The sequence below is a fragment of the Thrips palmi genome, unplaced genomic scaffold (genome assembly GCF_012932325.1).
Source record: "Thrips palmi isolate BJ-2018 unplaced genomic scaffold, TpBJ-2018v1 HiC_scaffold_12, whole genome shotgun sequence".
Lineage (NCBI taxonomy): Eukaryota > Metazoa > Arthropoda > Insecta > Thysanoptera > Thripidae > Thrips > Thrips palmi.
This window is the reverse complement of record NW_023144623.1, coordinates 523507-537650: the sequence shown is the minus strand read 5'-3', so window position 1 is coordinate 537650 and position 14144 is coordinate 523507. Positions and strand designations below refer to the sequence as shown.

Sequence of the window (14144 nt, the reverse complement as noted above, 5' to 3'; positions counted from 1 at the left end):
AATATGTTGTTCAACTGACACCTTTCCTGCCATAAAAATAAAAATGGTACATAATCATTGTTTCATTAAGTTGTGTTCAAAATTGGTGAATAGAGGTACCATTGTTAAGAAGTGGAAGAAGCAGCTGCAATGTTAATGCCTTACAAAGTCAAGTATTGCAAAGAGGCACAGAAATGTCTCTACATCTTGTGTTTAACTAAACTCTTGAAAGAAAAATGCCCATTTCCTGATTGAAAAAATATTTAGGTTACTTTACCGGATGGTTTTAAATTTTTCTGAGAGGAGGAAAGTGCAATGATTTACAAGACGCATCCACCAACACTGTCAATTGGAGCTACCTGTCTAAATTTAGACAAAAAAAATTTCCCCATTGAAATTTTGACATTGTTGGTTCATTTTGGTTAACAGGAGGTGCTCAACCGAAGTAGCAGTGACATTTTTGCTGATGTAAGAAAGGTTAATTTTGATATCCATTTTTTTTTCATATTCTGTGTTTACAATTTTGCTTTATCAACAGGATTTTGTTGATGAACTGCCAGCCGCACAATCTTTTACTTTTGGCAGTCCAAATGTCAGTGTACAGCGCCCTGAAGTTCCTCACTACAATGAAGGTGACATTGTATTGTCCGAAAGTGATGTTCCAGGCGCCAAGCTGCCAAATCCTACTGTAGAGGAAAATGTGGTTAGGGATCTAAAGAGGTGGTTGTATTGCCATGGGCAAAATGTGAGAGGAAATAAGACTGCATTGATTGCAAGGTATGGACAGGTGTAGTTGCGGAATGTTTGGCCTATCCTCCAATCATGTACAAAATTTGTACCTCTTTTATTTTCAGGGTTGTCGAATGTATGAATAGAGCGGAGCCACCACTAGTCAGGAGAGATGCAGATAAGGGTGTTTGGATTAGGCGGAAACTTGACAGACTTCGCATGGCCTACAGTATACAGGTAGAACCTGAAGTGCTAACACAATTTATGATTGTTATTAAAGACCACAGCTTTGTCATTACTTTGAATAATGAATCTTTAAGAAATTATATTCGTTTCAAATTGGATGTAGAGAAAATTTTGATGGAAAAAAATGAAATTATACTTAAAACTTCTTATAGAAACTCAACGGGTTTACAAGCAAAGAAATTTTAAAAAATTGATTACATTTTGCGTACTTAAGGCTTTGTTGTAGAATTGGTCTTCTTTTTCCACACCTCAGTTACTTTTGGTTGGGGATTGCTGATAACGCCTCTTCAATAAGCCTGTCAGTAATGATTACCTTTCTTATTTAATTTCAGTGTTCTCAAATAAATTTCCCTGATTGTGGCTTTGGGACGTTCCCGAGCAGGGATATACCCCAGAGCTTCAACTTTGGTAGCATCTTCCATTACCTCCTAGAGTCAAGACCGATGCTTCAGTGCAGCAGTTCCAGTTCTGACGAGAGTGCAGATGAGGCATTGGAAATTGTCCACATAGTACAAATGAAAGACCCATTCACTGATCCGAAGTGCAAGGAGATGCTCCGTGTGAAGGTCTTGAGAAGGGGTCTGCAATACGTCAAAAGTGGATGGGTCAAAGGACTCCAAGACTGTTCTGATGGAAGATATTATTATGTGAAGGCCCATGTGAGAGCGTCCATGGAGCCCGAAGCATACTGGGTCTACATTACGATATCCACAATTACTGGTGGAGTATGCCAAGCAACCTGTGGATACCCCTGCCCGGCCACTGCCAATGGCCGGTGCAGTCACGTGAGCGCAGCGTTGCTGCAGATACTGGCACACATCCATCTCAATGGCTACGGGTGTAAGTATTACATTTACATATGTCTGGAAAAGCACTAGAAAATTTTGAAGCTTTTCTTTCTTGTAAGTAGTGTCAACTAATTCTGAAAAAGATCAATATGAAAACTTGCATTTGCCCATTAGGAAAGAAGCTCTTTCCTTCTTCCTACCATAGTAATGGGGGAGAGCTCTGGGATCATCATGTACTTATCGCGTTAAGTGGTAAGATAAGACAACAAAATGATAATCTGAGTGCATCGGCTTTTTGCATTCTCTTGAATTGCATCTTGGTTTTGATCTCCACTTACAGCGTTCTTTGCTTCCTTGTATAAGTCTGAGTGATTCTTTCAGGGGAATATTTGGGTATTGGCCGTAAACTGTGAACTAACTTTTGTCACACATTACTTCTTTATTGGTGTTGAAACCTCTTATCTTCTTTGGTGGTTCCATCTCTTAAGTGATCTGCCTCTTTGTGGCAACGACATTAAATCTTTACACCATTTAAAAAAGAAAATCACTGCAAGTGATCAGCTATGCTTTAACACAGAATCCTCTTTGGGTCCAAATTTGCAGAGCTTGGCCAATTGCTAAATTTTTATCTGAACAAGTATGTGTTTAGTTTTGCACAGTTTTTCTGGTTGAGCATGTGCTTTTTGGGAATCGGATGAGTAGTCTTGGGAGCAAAAGGAATGGATGCTATATTGGTGGTATGTAAACGCTTCTTACAAGAAAAAAATATTATCTATTTGTAACAAGCAGACACCCTAAGAGCAGGTGCTTTATGTGGGGTTGATGTAGTTTTGGCTATTCATGACAACAATTGCATGTGTCTCATAGAATAAAATTGTCTGGGTTGGTACTGTATTAAATTATTTATCAAACTATTTTCTCATCACAGCAAAGCTTACACTGGACGAATAATTTGATATGCTCCATTTATGTTATTACTAACACTAGTATGAGTATTATTTGTTCTGTTACTGAGTAATTATGCTAATCCCTGCAGTTTCAGGCCTGCTACATTTATGGGAAGTATTTTTGGGAGCCTAAGGACAGCATGCTATATTGGTAGTGAGTAAATGTGTTTGGTGAGTAAATGGGTTACTACTGTATTAAAATATAGAGTAAGAATTTGATTTATTTAATTTATGTTATTACTATGGGTTACTACCGTATTAAAATATAGAGTAAGAATTTGATTTATTTAATTTATGTTATTACTAACACTATTTTGACTATTTTGTGTTTGTGTTTTGTTCGGATGTGCTAACCCTTGCAGTTTCAGGCCTGCTGTAGTTATGAGGAAACAATTGATGTTCTTACTTAAAAATAAATAAATTGTAGTAAAATTCTTTATTTTTTACGCTTTGCATGCAAACCCTTGGAGTAGTAATTGGGTAGCAGGTATCACACGCCACAAGGTCATACCCATTGTGTGGCATCAGCTCTTATGCACATCTACCCTTAAATTAACAGTATTACTTAATAAGTAAAAAAAAATCACAATTTTTATCACAGAAGCAACATTGGATGACATTACAGACAGTGTCCTCTATATACAGACGAGACATACTTGCAGTTAACATTGCTAGGGAGCATATGGCAATTAAACAATTCAGACACAAAATTAAAAAGACAATTCAAACAGAGCATCTGGGTCATCAATATTTTCTGCTGATTCTTGAACATCATCCTGCATCACATCCTTGGTTTCATCATCCTTAGCGTGTTTGAAAGACAAGTTGGAAATCCGTGAGGGTGAAAAATTTCTCAAAAATGCAGCAATAAACACGAGCTTGGATAGAATTGGAATAAGAGTTAAAGGTATATCACCCCTGAAAATTCTATTGTCCTTTATATCAGCAATTGCGTGCTCTACATAAATTCTTGCTGAGGCAATGGCTTTAGTCAAGTTGACCTCTTCTTTAGTAAAAAACCTGTCACGTTTCCTAGTGGGTGGCCTTAGAAGAGTGCACCCAATTTTTTCCATCTCACCTTGAAGCTCGAATCCTTTGTCAACCATGACACAGTCTCCTGTCTCCAACAATTCCATCAGATTGCTCTTTAGTGTAGCAACTTTATCTGACATTCCTCCTTCCATCCCCTGAGAGCAAATACAGTTGCTCCATGGCACGATATTCCAACAATGAATAAGGCAACATTGTGGTGTTTGTACGTAGACCAAGTATTTCCCTGCTGCTCGAAATTGGATGGGGTTTCAAGATTAAAGGATACGCCATCTAAAATCACTCTTAAATTCTTGAAGGGCTTCATCACTCGAGGTTTGTTCTTTGACTGATGGGCTGCACTTGCAAAGACATGTTTGCTCATCTCTCTTAATGTCTCATATAGATGGCATGTCATGACATAAAACAAATCACTTATATATGGCTCACTTAAACGGTATAGGAAAGAGAGTTGCTTCAAAGTGAATCCTTGTCTCAACCGGAGCAAAAACAGCAACAACCTATTCTTTCCAGAAACTCTTGTCTTAACACTTATTTTCTTGGGGGTAGCTTGTGAGTATTTCTGCTTTAATCTCAAAACAACCTCTGTACCACCAAGCAGATTGTAAAGAGCCTCAAAATCTTCAACAGTAAGACCAATCCAAGATTTGAAATCAGACTCTTCCAATTTAAATCGGTCATAATCAAAAAGATCAGTTTGGATCTGAACATTACATGCCGTCACCTACAACAAATGACATAAAACAATAAGTTAGGCCAATGATGACTGTCCACTTTTCGAGAGTTATTATAGTTTTATAATAGCAACAATACTGTACATTACCTTTAGATCAGTTTGGATGCCAATGTGTTTTCCACATGAGATTGTTGCCAGCAACTCCTTAAAGGCCTTTCTTCTGGAATCCTTGTTTACCTTAAAAAAAAAAATTAAACATCATTAATGTTAAGAAAATAATTCTGAAACTACTTTTTGGTGTCTCTGAGAAGGAATATAAATAGATGTATAAAAGGGATGCATTTATCTTTTAGCTCTACCATAGAACATTTAAAATTTCTACAGTATTGAGAAGAAATATGGGTGATAAGATCTTAGTACAAAAATATGTCTTGAGAAACAAATGAAACATTGTTATGATTTTGAAAGTAACTGATATAAGTGATTAAAAAAAACTACACCTCCGCTCAAGCGAATGAAATGCTAATGCTTTGGGCTAATACAGTATAAAATTGTTTGTTTGACTAAGTTATGTCTGTTTTCTACAGCTATAACCTGCACCTCTCGACCTCAAGAATGGGGCAAAGGAGCACTGCAACGCAATCCATCTGCCATAGCCGAACGTCAGTACGACTCTTTCAAGATTAATGTGAAGAGGAGAGCTCAGTTTGATCCCGGCCAACAGCTGTGCAGGGTGGCCCAAGTAGACAACAAATAAATGACTTCTTGAGTGCCCTCCAATACAAAGAAATTCCCTGTTACTGGCAGACCCATATGTCCATTACATATGAAGATTATGCAATAACTTTGGAAGACTTATGGATATTTGATGAGAGCCGATGGCTATATTATGAATCATTAGAAGAACTTTACTCGAAGTCAAAACCAAACCCACGCTACAAAGGACCGTTTGAGTTTCCTGGTACCCAAGGACAGAGCAAGTCAGCAATTTGGAGAACTGTGCGTGCCCTCAACTGCACGGCTTCTTCTTGTAAAAAAATTTGTCGCATGACATCAGACAACAGCATTATGCAATTTCTCAGGAAACATCTGTGGGGACTTGACTCATTTACCTCAAAAGCCTGCAGCTATGGAAATTCTCATGAAGAAAAAGCACGACAAGCATACATCCAAAAGAAGAGAGCAGTGGATGACACTGTACAAGTGCTCACTACAGGTTTGCATGTTCACACAGAATATTTAGGCTTGGCATGTAGCCTTGATGGCCAAGTTATTTCTGACAGAAGCCCTCCAAGAAATCTTGAAATTAAGTGCCCATACACTTTGCGTGAAAAGGATCCCAATAATTTTGAAAATGTTCTGAACAAGAAACAGATGAGTAATTTCTGCCTTACAAGAAATTCAAATGGACAATTAGAGCTGAAGCAAACTCATGAATATTATTACCAAATTCAAATGGGGATGGGTCTCACAGAATGCTCATCATGTGACTTTTTTGTTTGGAGCAAATATGGCTCAATTCTCATAACAGTTCCCTTCAATGAAAGTTTGTGGAAAGAAATCAGGAAAAAATTGGCATTATTTCATTGGGAAATAATGGTTCCAGAATACTTTGCCATGAAGACGCCAAGAAACCTCACGGCCATCAAGATATAATCTCCTGTGTTACCTCTTGTGAGGAGTGCATGTCAGACGATTCTGCAGCATCCATACTGCTTGCCAACCCGGCATTCCAGTTGATGGTATGATGGTGGGACAGAGCATGTTCAGCGGAAGGCGGCTGAAAAGAAATTTTCATTTTGAAACAAGAACACTTCTAATGTTTTAATGTATAGTATTTAACTTACTGTGGTAATTGTTGTTGCTTGGACAAACATTAATGTCATTGATGAATGGGGAGGGAAGCATTTCTTGTTCATTGTAGCTGGACCAAGTTTCTTGACCTGTAAAGAAATATTTTTTCGTTAGAGTCAGTGTACTTACAACTTTGTAAAGTATGCAATCAGTTGACGTCTCTTTAATATTATTGTAACTATTGTTATTGGCTATATGAGACATTTTGTGAATTTATATTTTATGTAATCTTGTACTGAACTATTCCAGTACCAAAACATTTTACTGTTTTTGGACTTCTGTATTTGAGAACCAATATTATGTTTGAATCAAGAGCTGTTTGATGGAATTTATATAGAATTTTTACAGAATATAGAACAATATGAATGACAAGTACCTTACTACACCCAACGTACCTGTGCATCCTCAAATTGTAGACTGACCCCTTCCTCACACACTGTAGTGAATAATGCTTGTGGTGATGTTGTAGCTTGGGTAATGAAAGACTTGAGTTGAAACTTTATACCATATACAGAAAGACACCGAACTTGGGAAAACTCCAGCCTGCAACTGGATGATAAAACATAGTCACACGTTTTAAGTAACACAGATAAAGATGAGCCAACTTACTTCAGTGACATGTGCACCAATAAGTAACGTGGCATTGTTATAGAAATAGGCTTCCAGCTCAATGTGTTCTTATTGCATGTGCAACACAACAAATTCTCCATCCTTTCAGCCAATTTCTTCTCAATTTCAAAAGCTGTATTCTTATCCTTATGTAATTGGATCTCAACTGATAAAAACTCCTGTGGGAGGTTCTGTAGACTGCACTCTTTGCACCACACTGCAATAAATCATTCAGAATAGATCATATTGAACATTTGAGTGAGAATGTTGTGAGGCTACAGAAATAAATTTATAAAATTGTATATTCACTGAAATTAACTTCAAGTCAAGACAGCAACCATCACCAGCAATGATACCATGCCATACCTTCGATTATCTGCCTTCCACTAAACAGATGAGAGTATAAGGTGTCCCATATGGAACACTTGGGATATCTGTAATGAAATGCTGGTAAGATACATTGTAATAATATGTAACAGGGTATGTGATAGTAGAAAAAGCAGCATAACTTAAATAAATGTTGAAAAGCAAACCAAAAAATTAATAATTCCTCAACACATAAATTGAATACAGGAAAAGGGTGATGGTTCCACAGGCCTAATAAATTGATATCCACCGTACCGTATTTCATTCTCCATTTGCTGGTATTGTTCCGATCTCAGTGTTGTAATAAGCCGGAAAAGAAATTCAAATGAGCTCTGATGCAGCTCCTCAGAAATATTATTGCACTGCCCTAATCGAACAAAAAAGAGTATTAATGGAATGAACTGAAAACAAAATAAAAAGAAGGACTCAAAATTATGGCTTACTTTCCCACATATTAATGAAAAAAGAGGGGAGGGAGCATCTCCTCAAAAGCAAGTCATTCAGCTGCTTAAAAAGAGCACAGGAACAGCAAAGAAACGAGCGACAAGTCTTCCTGTGCACATCAGCCATAACAAATGCAGATACTTCTGGCACATGGAGTAACATCTGCAGGAAAAGACTTAATCAAGAGATGTTCACATATACATGAAGCTAATGAGATGAAGTTTCTTACCTGCAGGGCAGCGCAAATATGGGAAGTACCTCCATTGTTCCGAATGCCACAATCTTTGACAAATTTCTCACGATTCAAATGTTGAGAAACAGATAAATTAACACTCCCCTTCGGAAGATGGGTCTGTACAAGAGGCACCATACTCCCCTGGGAGATCTCAGCTTTAGTCAAAGGTCTTGGGATGGCACACTCATGAGATGACTGTGACAAAGTGTCCTTGGGCAAGGCTGCTCTCAAATTTTGCTCATTTGACTTATGAACTTGCTTGGGTAGCCTGCTGTTGGTGGGTTTATGATATTGATCACTGTTGTCAGACTGTAATGGCTACACGTGAAAAAATATATAAAAATGCGAGCAAGTTTTAAGTGTGGATGTGGAAATTAGCACAACACAAGTTAAATTTCTCACCTCAGCTAAAAGCTCTGAAGCAGAAGCACATTGTTTCAGGATCGATTTCCCAAACGTCAAAGTCTTTCCAGGTTTCTTTGGAGACAGGTGTTGGAGAATACCTCCACTCAATTTCTTCTCAAAAGGGCTTTTCCACTTCTTGGACGCAGGACTCAATTTGGTGGGAGTTGGTATCCTTGACCGCTTAACCACCTTCAATACCTGTAATAGAAATAAGATTGGGTTAGAATAGATAAATGAGGGGGGAGAACAGGTGCACTACAAGTGACAATAAAAATAAAAATAGGACACTTACCATATTGCTTTCAAGCTGATAGAAAATCAAATAAGAACCAATTAGGGTTGCGTATGCCTGAGCACTATTTGAGTGAGGTTTCACCTGTAACAGACAGCAGTAATGAGTGAAATGTTTTTTTTTCTTCTCTCCACAGCACTGTAGAATAAGATTTTTTTAAAAAATATGAAAAGATTTTTACCTCACAATCATTTAACTCCACACATGAGTCATCGGGGCAGACTGCTGTACAAGTATAGTGCCCTGCGGTTTTGACTGGACCATGATGGATGACACTGCTTCTGAATGAATAGGTTGCTGTTCCCACAGATATCTTGCGGTTCATGACCAGGGGAGTTCCATCCTTTGAATCGTTCTCACTGTTGACAAATCTGAAGGAAGAAATAAAAAAGATAGGGCATGAGATAAGTAAAACATACAAACACCATTTTATCAAATAATGGGGGCAGCAGTTTGGTTTCAGAATTTTTTAGTAGCTCACCACCCTCATGGGTTCTAAATGTCAATAGCTTTCGGAGTTGTAATGGTTTCCGAAGAAACAAGGTCGTTCCCCCAAACTTTCCTAACTCCTGCCTACAAAAATTCCAACTTTTGACGCTTAGCAAATTATTATTACTATTATAGACAATAATAAAGATAATAACAGCAATGTATGAATAAAGATAGCGTAGGCCACATGTCTGTAAGCAAAGGTTTTGCAAACAGTCTATGCTTTCTTCACAAGTAACTAAAAAAAAAAACCTTTTGCCATGAGCTGAAGGCTTGAAACTAGGAGGAATTTAAAATTCTGGACTTAAACCTACATAAGTCAAGAAACCGAGGGGAGTTGGCAGCAGCAACTGAGGGTTTACGATCATTTTTTAATACAATTCATTCATAAACTTCTTACCTATCTACAGTCACAACCAAAGTTTTTGGGTACGTGTGAAACTGTAAGGATTTCGAACAAGTTTGCTTCACATGACAGGCAGGACATGCATACCCCTGTACAGTTTCAGTATTGGACATAACAGCATCTATGCCCTTTTGGACAGTCTTGCCAGAAGTGGGAATAAGAAGGTGGCGGTGACTGCTGTAAGTGGTGTGCGAAGCCCCACATCCAAGGCAGACACCTGTAGATAAATAAACATTTTGTAAATCAAACGATTTCCTTCAAAAATAGTTTCAATGCAAAGTGCCATGTAGCTGCAATTAAAATGAAACTGACTTGTTGTTTCCAGCCAAAATCCAAACAGGGAATCAATGCCAGTCGTGAGTTTAGCGCAATAGGAGAGTGACTGCCTGCAACCAAACATAAAAAGTGTTAATACTTACACAAGTGACACTGTTGGTACAGAGGGCACTTTGATACATCATACATACTTTTCAGAATGACGCACAACCTCCTCATGCACAATCCTGTCAAAGACGCTAATCAAGAACTCCTGAGCATCCTCCTGCTTATTGAGCTTCAACTTCTTGTTTATCACTGAGAGAAATAGGAGGTTTAAAATAGACTTACATGTTTCATAGAAAGATACGGCAGGGTTTACCTTGAGGCAAGGAATGTACCTGGGAGTTTGTCAGCCAAACTCTGGTGAGAAAGAATGGATGTTGTTGCCTTCATCTCAGAGAATGTTGTATTGAAGGCGCACACAACACAATCACATGAAGATTTGCCGCCTCTTCTATGCTGGCCAGACAGAGTGCAAACAAGATGAATGAAGGGCGGAAGGTGAAGAAGGGCCTAAACAAATAGATAATAAATTTATGTTAGACTGTGATACGATGCCAAGTCAAGCTCGGTACATTTCCATGACAACACATACCTGAACAGTCGCATTCATGTAACAGGACTCTCCGAAATTGAAGAGGCCACAGTGAACGTGGTCCACATCACTCCATGTTACTTGCAGACTATCTCCACAGATCACAACAGACATATCAGGAGGGTCCGTGTTTTTCCAAGGGTCCACCTGCACCACAACAAAGATCACCAACATCACTACAAACCTTTGTCCGAACTATGATACATTGAAGGACATTGAGAGGTCGAACAGAAATTAATTTTAGTACTTTAGAATATTTACCTTTGACATGGTGGCAGACATTGTTGGACTTCCTAAGGGAAAACGTCTGGAAAAAGAAAGTGCGTACGAGTGCCTGAATACATAACCTACAAGGTTAGGTCGAAGTCGTATTTCAGCTTTAAACAATGCTCTTGCATTTCCGACGCAGAAAATCTTCGCCGAAAACACTATTTTAACACCACGAAAGAACAAGAGGAACTGTCAACCACTAATGATTATCAGCAGTAAATAAATAGTCAACCTGCAACAAACACAGCCTGAAAACCGAAGCCGGCCTACTCCGCAAACGCGATTTCTCATACTGGTCCTCCGCTTCCCCCACCACCGCCGCCCCGGGTCGTCCGATGCTCTTTTGTTTCTCCCGATTTCTACGTCACATCCGGTTCGGGATTTCTCCGAAGTACCCTATTACCTGAAAATTTACCACCTTCAGATGAACCATCACTGTTCTGATACCGTCAACGGGGGTAACTTGGGACACTTTTTCACGTTTTTTGAACGCCAGAGGCAAGATTCTCAACCCAGACCAATGGATCCCAACTATGTTAAAGTTTGGCCCTTTCCCCATGATTTCATGCTTGTCTGGTTCATTTGCCTCGATTATATCGTTTCCCAGCGGTCTCGAAAGAGTGTCCCAAGTTACCCCATGACCGGGGGTAACTTGGGACAGTAGGTAATTAGCTACATTCCCATGCATCTATTGATGTTAATGGATGTAATAAATTTAAGTCACATCATGTAGACCAATTATTCAGGCCTAGGAACTATTGTAGGGCCGATATTGGACTATATCTAGGGCTCTACGTGGAACTCTCTTTTCGACTGGTATTACCCAAGCATTTTCTGAAAATTTCAAAATATGGATTACCAGAAGACAAAACTGCAGAGCAAGGCATCTCTTTCCATCATCAGCGTAAAATCCGAAGTTCAAGTTATGTCAGGGACCAGGTCAGTCAACTCCTAGAAGGCTAAGACTGCTAGAAACATGAGGAAAAGACTGTCCCAAGTTACCCCGTAAAATTTCGATTTTTGATAAATTGAAGTCTGGACCGAAGATGGGAAAACTGTAATCAACGCCCTTTTGCGAACGTTATTGTCTGTGTATGATCTAACAACCCAGAGAGACTAATCGGCCAAATCTGCATTTCACTCCTTGCACTAGGGTCAACTTGTCAATGATTGACATAGTTTGTCAAAAACCCTATTATGTAGTTTCCTGTTTCTCAAATACTAACGGTGATGTTATGCACCTCTTCCACCTTTCCGCGCGTGCCCTGAGGCCTCTGAAATAAAACCCTGCCGCGGGTTTGACGCTAGGATCCCCCGTCGCTGAATGGCAGCACCAACAAGCTGTTCAGGGCAGACTGTCCCAAGTTACCCCTGGTGTCCCAAGTTACCCCCGTTGACGGTATTCTGGATTATTTTTTTTCTTAGTTGAGCTGTGAGGCTCTTCATCATCTGAGCGTCTTTTGTCATACTCATTTGAGCGTCTTTCGTCAGACTCATCTGAAGACTCACTATCTGACCCACTGGCTGAGGAGTCACTGGCTGAGGACTCACTGGATGAGGAGTCGCTTCCTGGAGAGCCGCTCGCTGAAGAGTCACTTCCTGAATGGTTGTGCTCTTTTGGATCAGTATCAGAAGAACCCATACCAAATCCAGAATCATCACAAATGGTATGAAAATGGTCAGAAGATTGTTGATCATCCGAATCATTTGAACCAGTGATATTTTCAGGAGGTAACTTCTCATTGTCCTGTTGTTCCTTTTCCTCATTTTGTCTCGTATCTGTTTCCCTTTTTTTCCTTTCATCCTCTTTGTCCTTTTTTCTGTTTTTCTTCTCTTCTTCCAATTTTTTTTTTGCGCCTCTTCTGCTAATTGTTTATTCAGCTCATCTCTCAACCTTTTCGTTTGTTCCTCTTCCAATTTTTTCTTTAGTTTCTTCTCTTCCAAAAGCTTCTTTTGTTTCTCCTCCTTCTCTCTTAACTGTTCCTTCAGCTTTTCCGCCTCTTCCAACCTTTTCTTTTGTTGTTCTTCCTCCTTGGAGTTAATTTTCTGCACTAACAATTCTTCAATGGGATCCTCTGTATTTTTACTTGTTTTACCCTTCTCCTGCAGTTTCTTTGACTTGTCATTCTTAACATTCTTAATTGGGAATTTGAGTGAGTCAACAGGAATTTTCTTCGAATTCAATTCACTTTTTAGGGGTTCCGACGAAGGAGGACCCCTATTGCCCGGGGCTCAGAATTCTTCTTCTACGGACCCCCCACGATGGACATTTCGCTCCCGCCATATTAATCCTTTTCATAATACAATAAAAAGTCCAGAAAATCTAAAAAATTTATCCTGGAAATTTTCCGTAAACGACTAAAACACAAGGTAGGTTTACGCCAGACCGCGTCTTGTCGTAACAGGCTTCGCGATGTCTCGCTGCCTGTTTCTCCAATCCGCGCCTGGCGTACCTACCTTGGCCTGCGGCGCTAGCCTGCCTTCGGCAGGCAATGGCTTCTCCATCGTCGATTTTCCTAACTTGCTGCGTGCTGGGGGGCTCTGCCCCCTAGACCCCCCTTCATTCTAGGTAGAGTTGCTTCATCTGCAGGTAACTCGATCTTGACCCTTGTAACTTTTTCACTTGTCTGGGCTGGGGGGCTCCGCCCCCCAGACCCCCCTTTCTTCAAGACAGAAGCAATCTGCCTACAGAAAACTCGATTTTTCGCCGTTTTTTCAGTGTTTTTCGGCTATAAAAACCGAACCAGTTGGGCTAGGATGGTGAAATTTCGCGTGTGCCGAGCCAAGGACATACCCAAAAAGTGTGCCAAATCTCACCGAGATCGGCCGAGCCGTTCAGGAGGAGTAGTGCGGACAGACACACAGACAGACAGACAGACAGACAGACAGGAAAAATTTTTCAACCCCACTGGAGTAACAGGCTTCGCTATCGCTCAGCCAATAAATTTGCAACAATCAAGCACCCTTATCCGTTCACATTTTCCAGAAACGTTTCGAAGAAAAAATGTGCCACTCCTCAAAACTAAACTTCCTGCCTCATCAAAGTGACAAAAACTAATCACTGTTCTAAGAAAATGATAAAAACATGAAGAAAAAGTCTCCATGACAACGTCTCACTGCCATCGTACCAACTGTCAAAATTTTAAGTCCCTGATAAAAAGAAATGAAAACGCCGTAAAATTCGAAAATGCCAATGTTCACTCATTGCACACTGACAAGACATTTAAACATCATTCAAGTCTGTCATTAGTAAAAGGTTCGCAGCAGAAAAGACAGAATAAATAGATTTTCGGGGGTTGGCAACAATTTTCCCGGCGTCTGCGCCCTTTCGAAAATTGCGAGGCTGAAAAAAACAAGTAGTCGCACATTGAAACTGCCTCTCCATTGTTGCTGAGGTTGGGTTGTTTGGCTTGCTTTTAAAGGCTGCGGTTCTCTCTCAGCCCCAA

General features: G+C 39.7%; 3 protein-coding genes across 3 annotated transcripts in view; 2 read left to right on the top strand and 1 right to left on the bottom strand.

Annotated features, from left to right (window-relative positions):
* LOC117640397 (ubiquitin carboxyl-terminal hydrolase 36-like) overlaps positions 1–2138 on the top strand; it is a 5885-nt gene extending 3747 nt beyond the window's left edge. Inside the window, exons 13-18 of the mRNA XM_034376875.1 lie at positions 94–103; positions 409–447; positions 518–756; positions 834–945; positions 1287–1794; positions 1917–2138. Coding sequence (XP_034232766.1) covers positions 94–103; positions 409–447; positions 518–756; positions 834–945; positions 1287–1794; positions 1917–1918 — 910 coding nt within the window. The 3' untranslated portion in view covers positions 1919–2138. The remainder of the gene's footprint in view (positions 1–93; positions 104–408; positions 448–517; positions 757–833; positions 946–1286; positions 1795–1916) is intronic.
* A 1663-nt stretch (positions 2139–3801) lies between these two features.
* On the bottom strand, positions 3802–10292 carry LOC117640737. Its single transcript, XM_034377587.1, has 17 exons — positions 10172–10292; positions 9983–10088; positions 9828–9901; positions 9510–9732; positions 8802–8991; positions 8621–8704; positions 8326–8526; positions 7918–8241; positions 7688–7850; positions 7500–7611; positions 7245–7312; positions 6879–7095; positions 6665–6818; positions 6263–6358; positions 6085–6195; positions 4563–4652; positions 3802–4463 (listed from the first exon to the last, which is right to left on the bottom strand). Exons 1-17 carry the CDS (start codon positions 10224–10226, stop codon positions 3837–3839), a joined length of 2895 nt encoding a protein of 964 aa, XP_034233478.1. The 5' UTR covers positions 10227–10292; the 3' UTR covers positions 3802–3836.
* Positions 4955–6162, top strand: LOC117640743. The gene has a single exon (XM_034377630.1). It carries the CDS (start codon positions 5229–5231, stop codon positions 6069–6071), a length of 843 nt encoding a protein of 280 aa, XP_034233521.1. The 5' UTR covers positions 4955–5228; the 3' UTR covers positions 6072–6162.
* Positions 10293–14144: the final 3852 nt, after the last annotated feature.

Bases quoted from the DNA above. Each gene is read 5' to 3' on its own strand.
- LOC117640743 (XM_034377630.1), top strand. From the start codon at position 5,229: ATGTCCATTACATATGAAGATTATGCAATAACTTTGGAAGACTTATGG.
- LOC117640737 (XM_034377587.1), bottom strand. From the start codon at position 10,226: ATGAAGGCAACAACATCCATTCTTTCTCACCAGAGTTTGGCTGACAAA. The intron at 10,089-10,171 runs GTACATTCCTTG...TATTTCTCTCAG, and splicing joins TTTGGCTGACAAACTCCCAG to TGATAAACAAGAAGTTGAAG. The intron at 6,819-6,878 runs GTAAGTTGGCTC...TTTATCATCCAG, and splicing joins TTGGTGCACATGTCACTGAA to TTGCAGGCTGGAGTTTTCCC.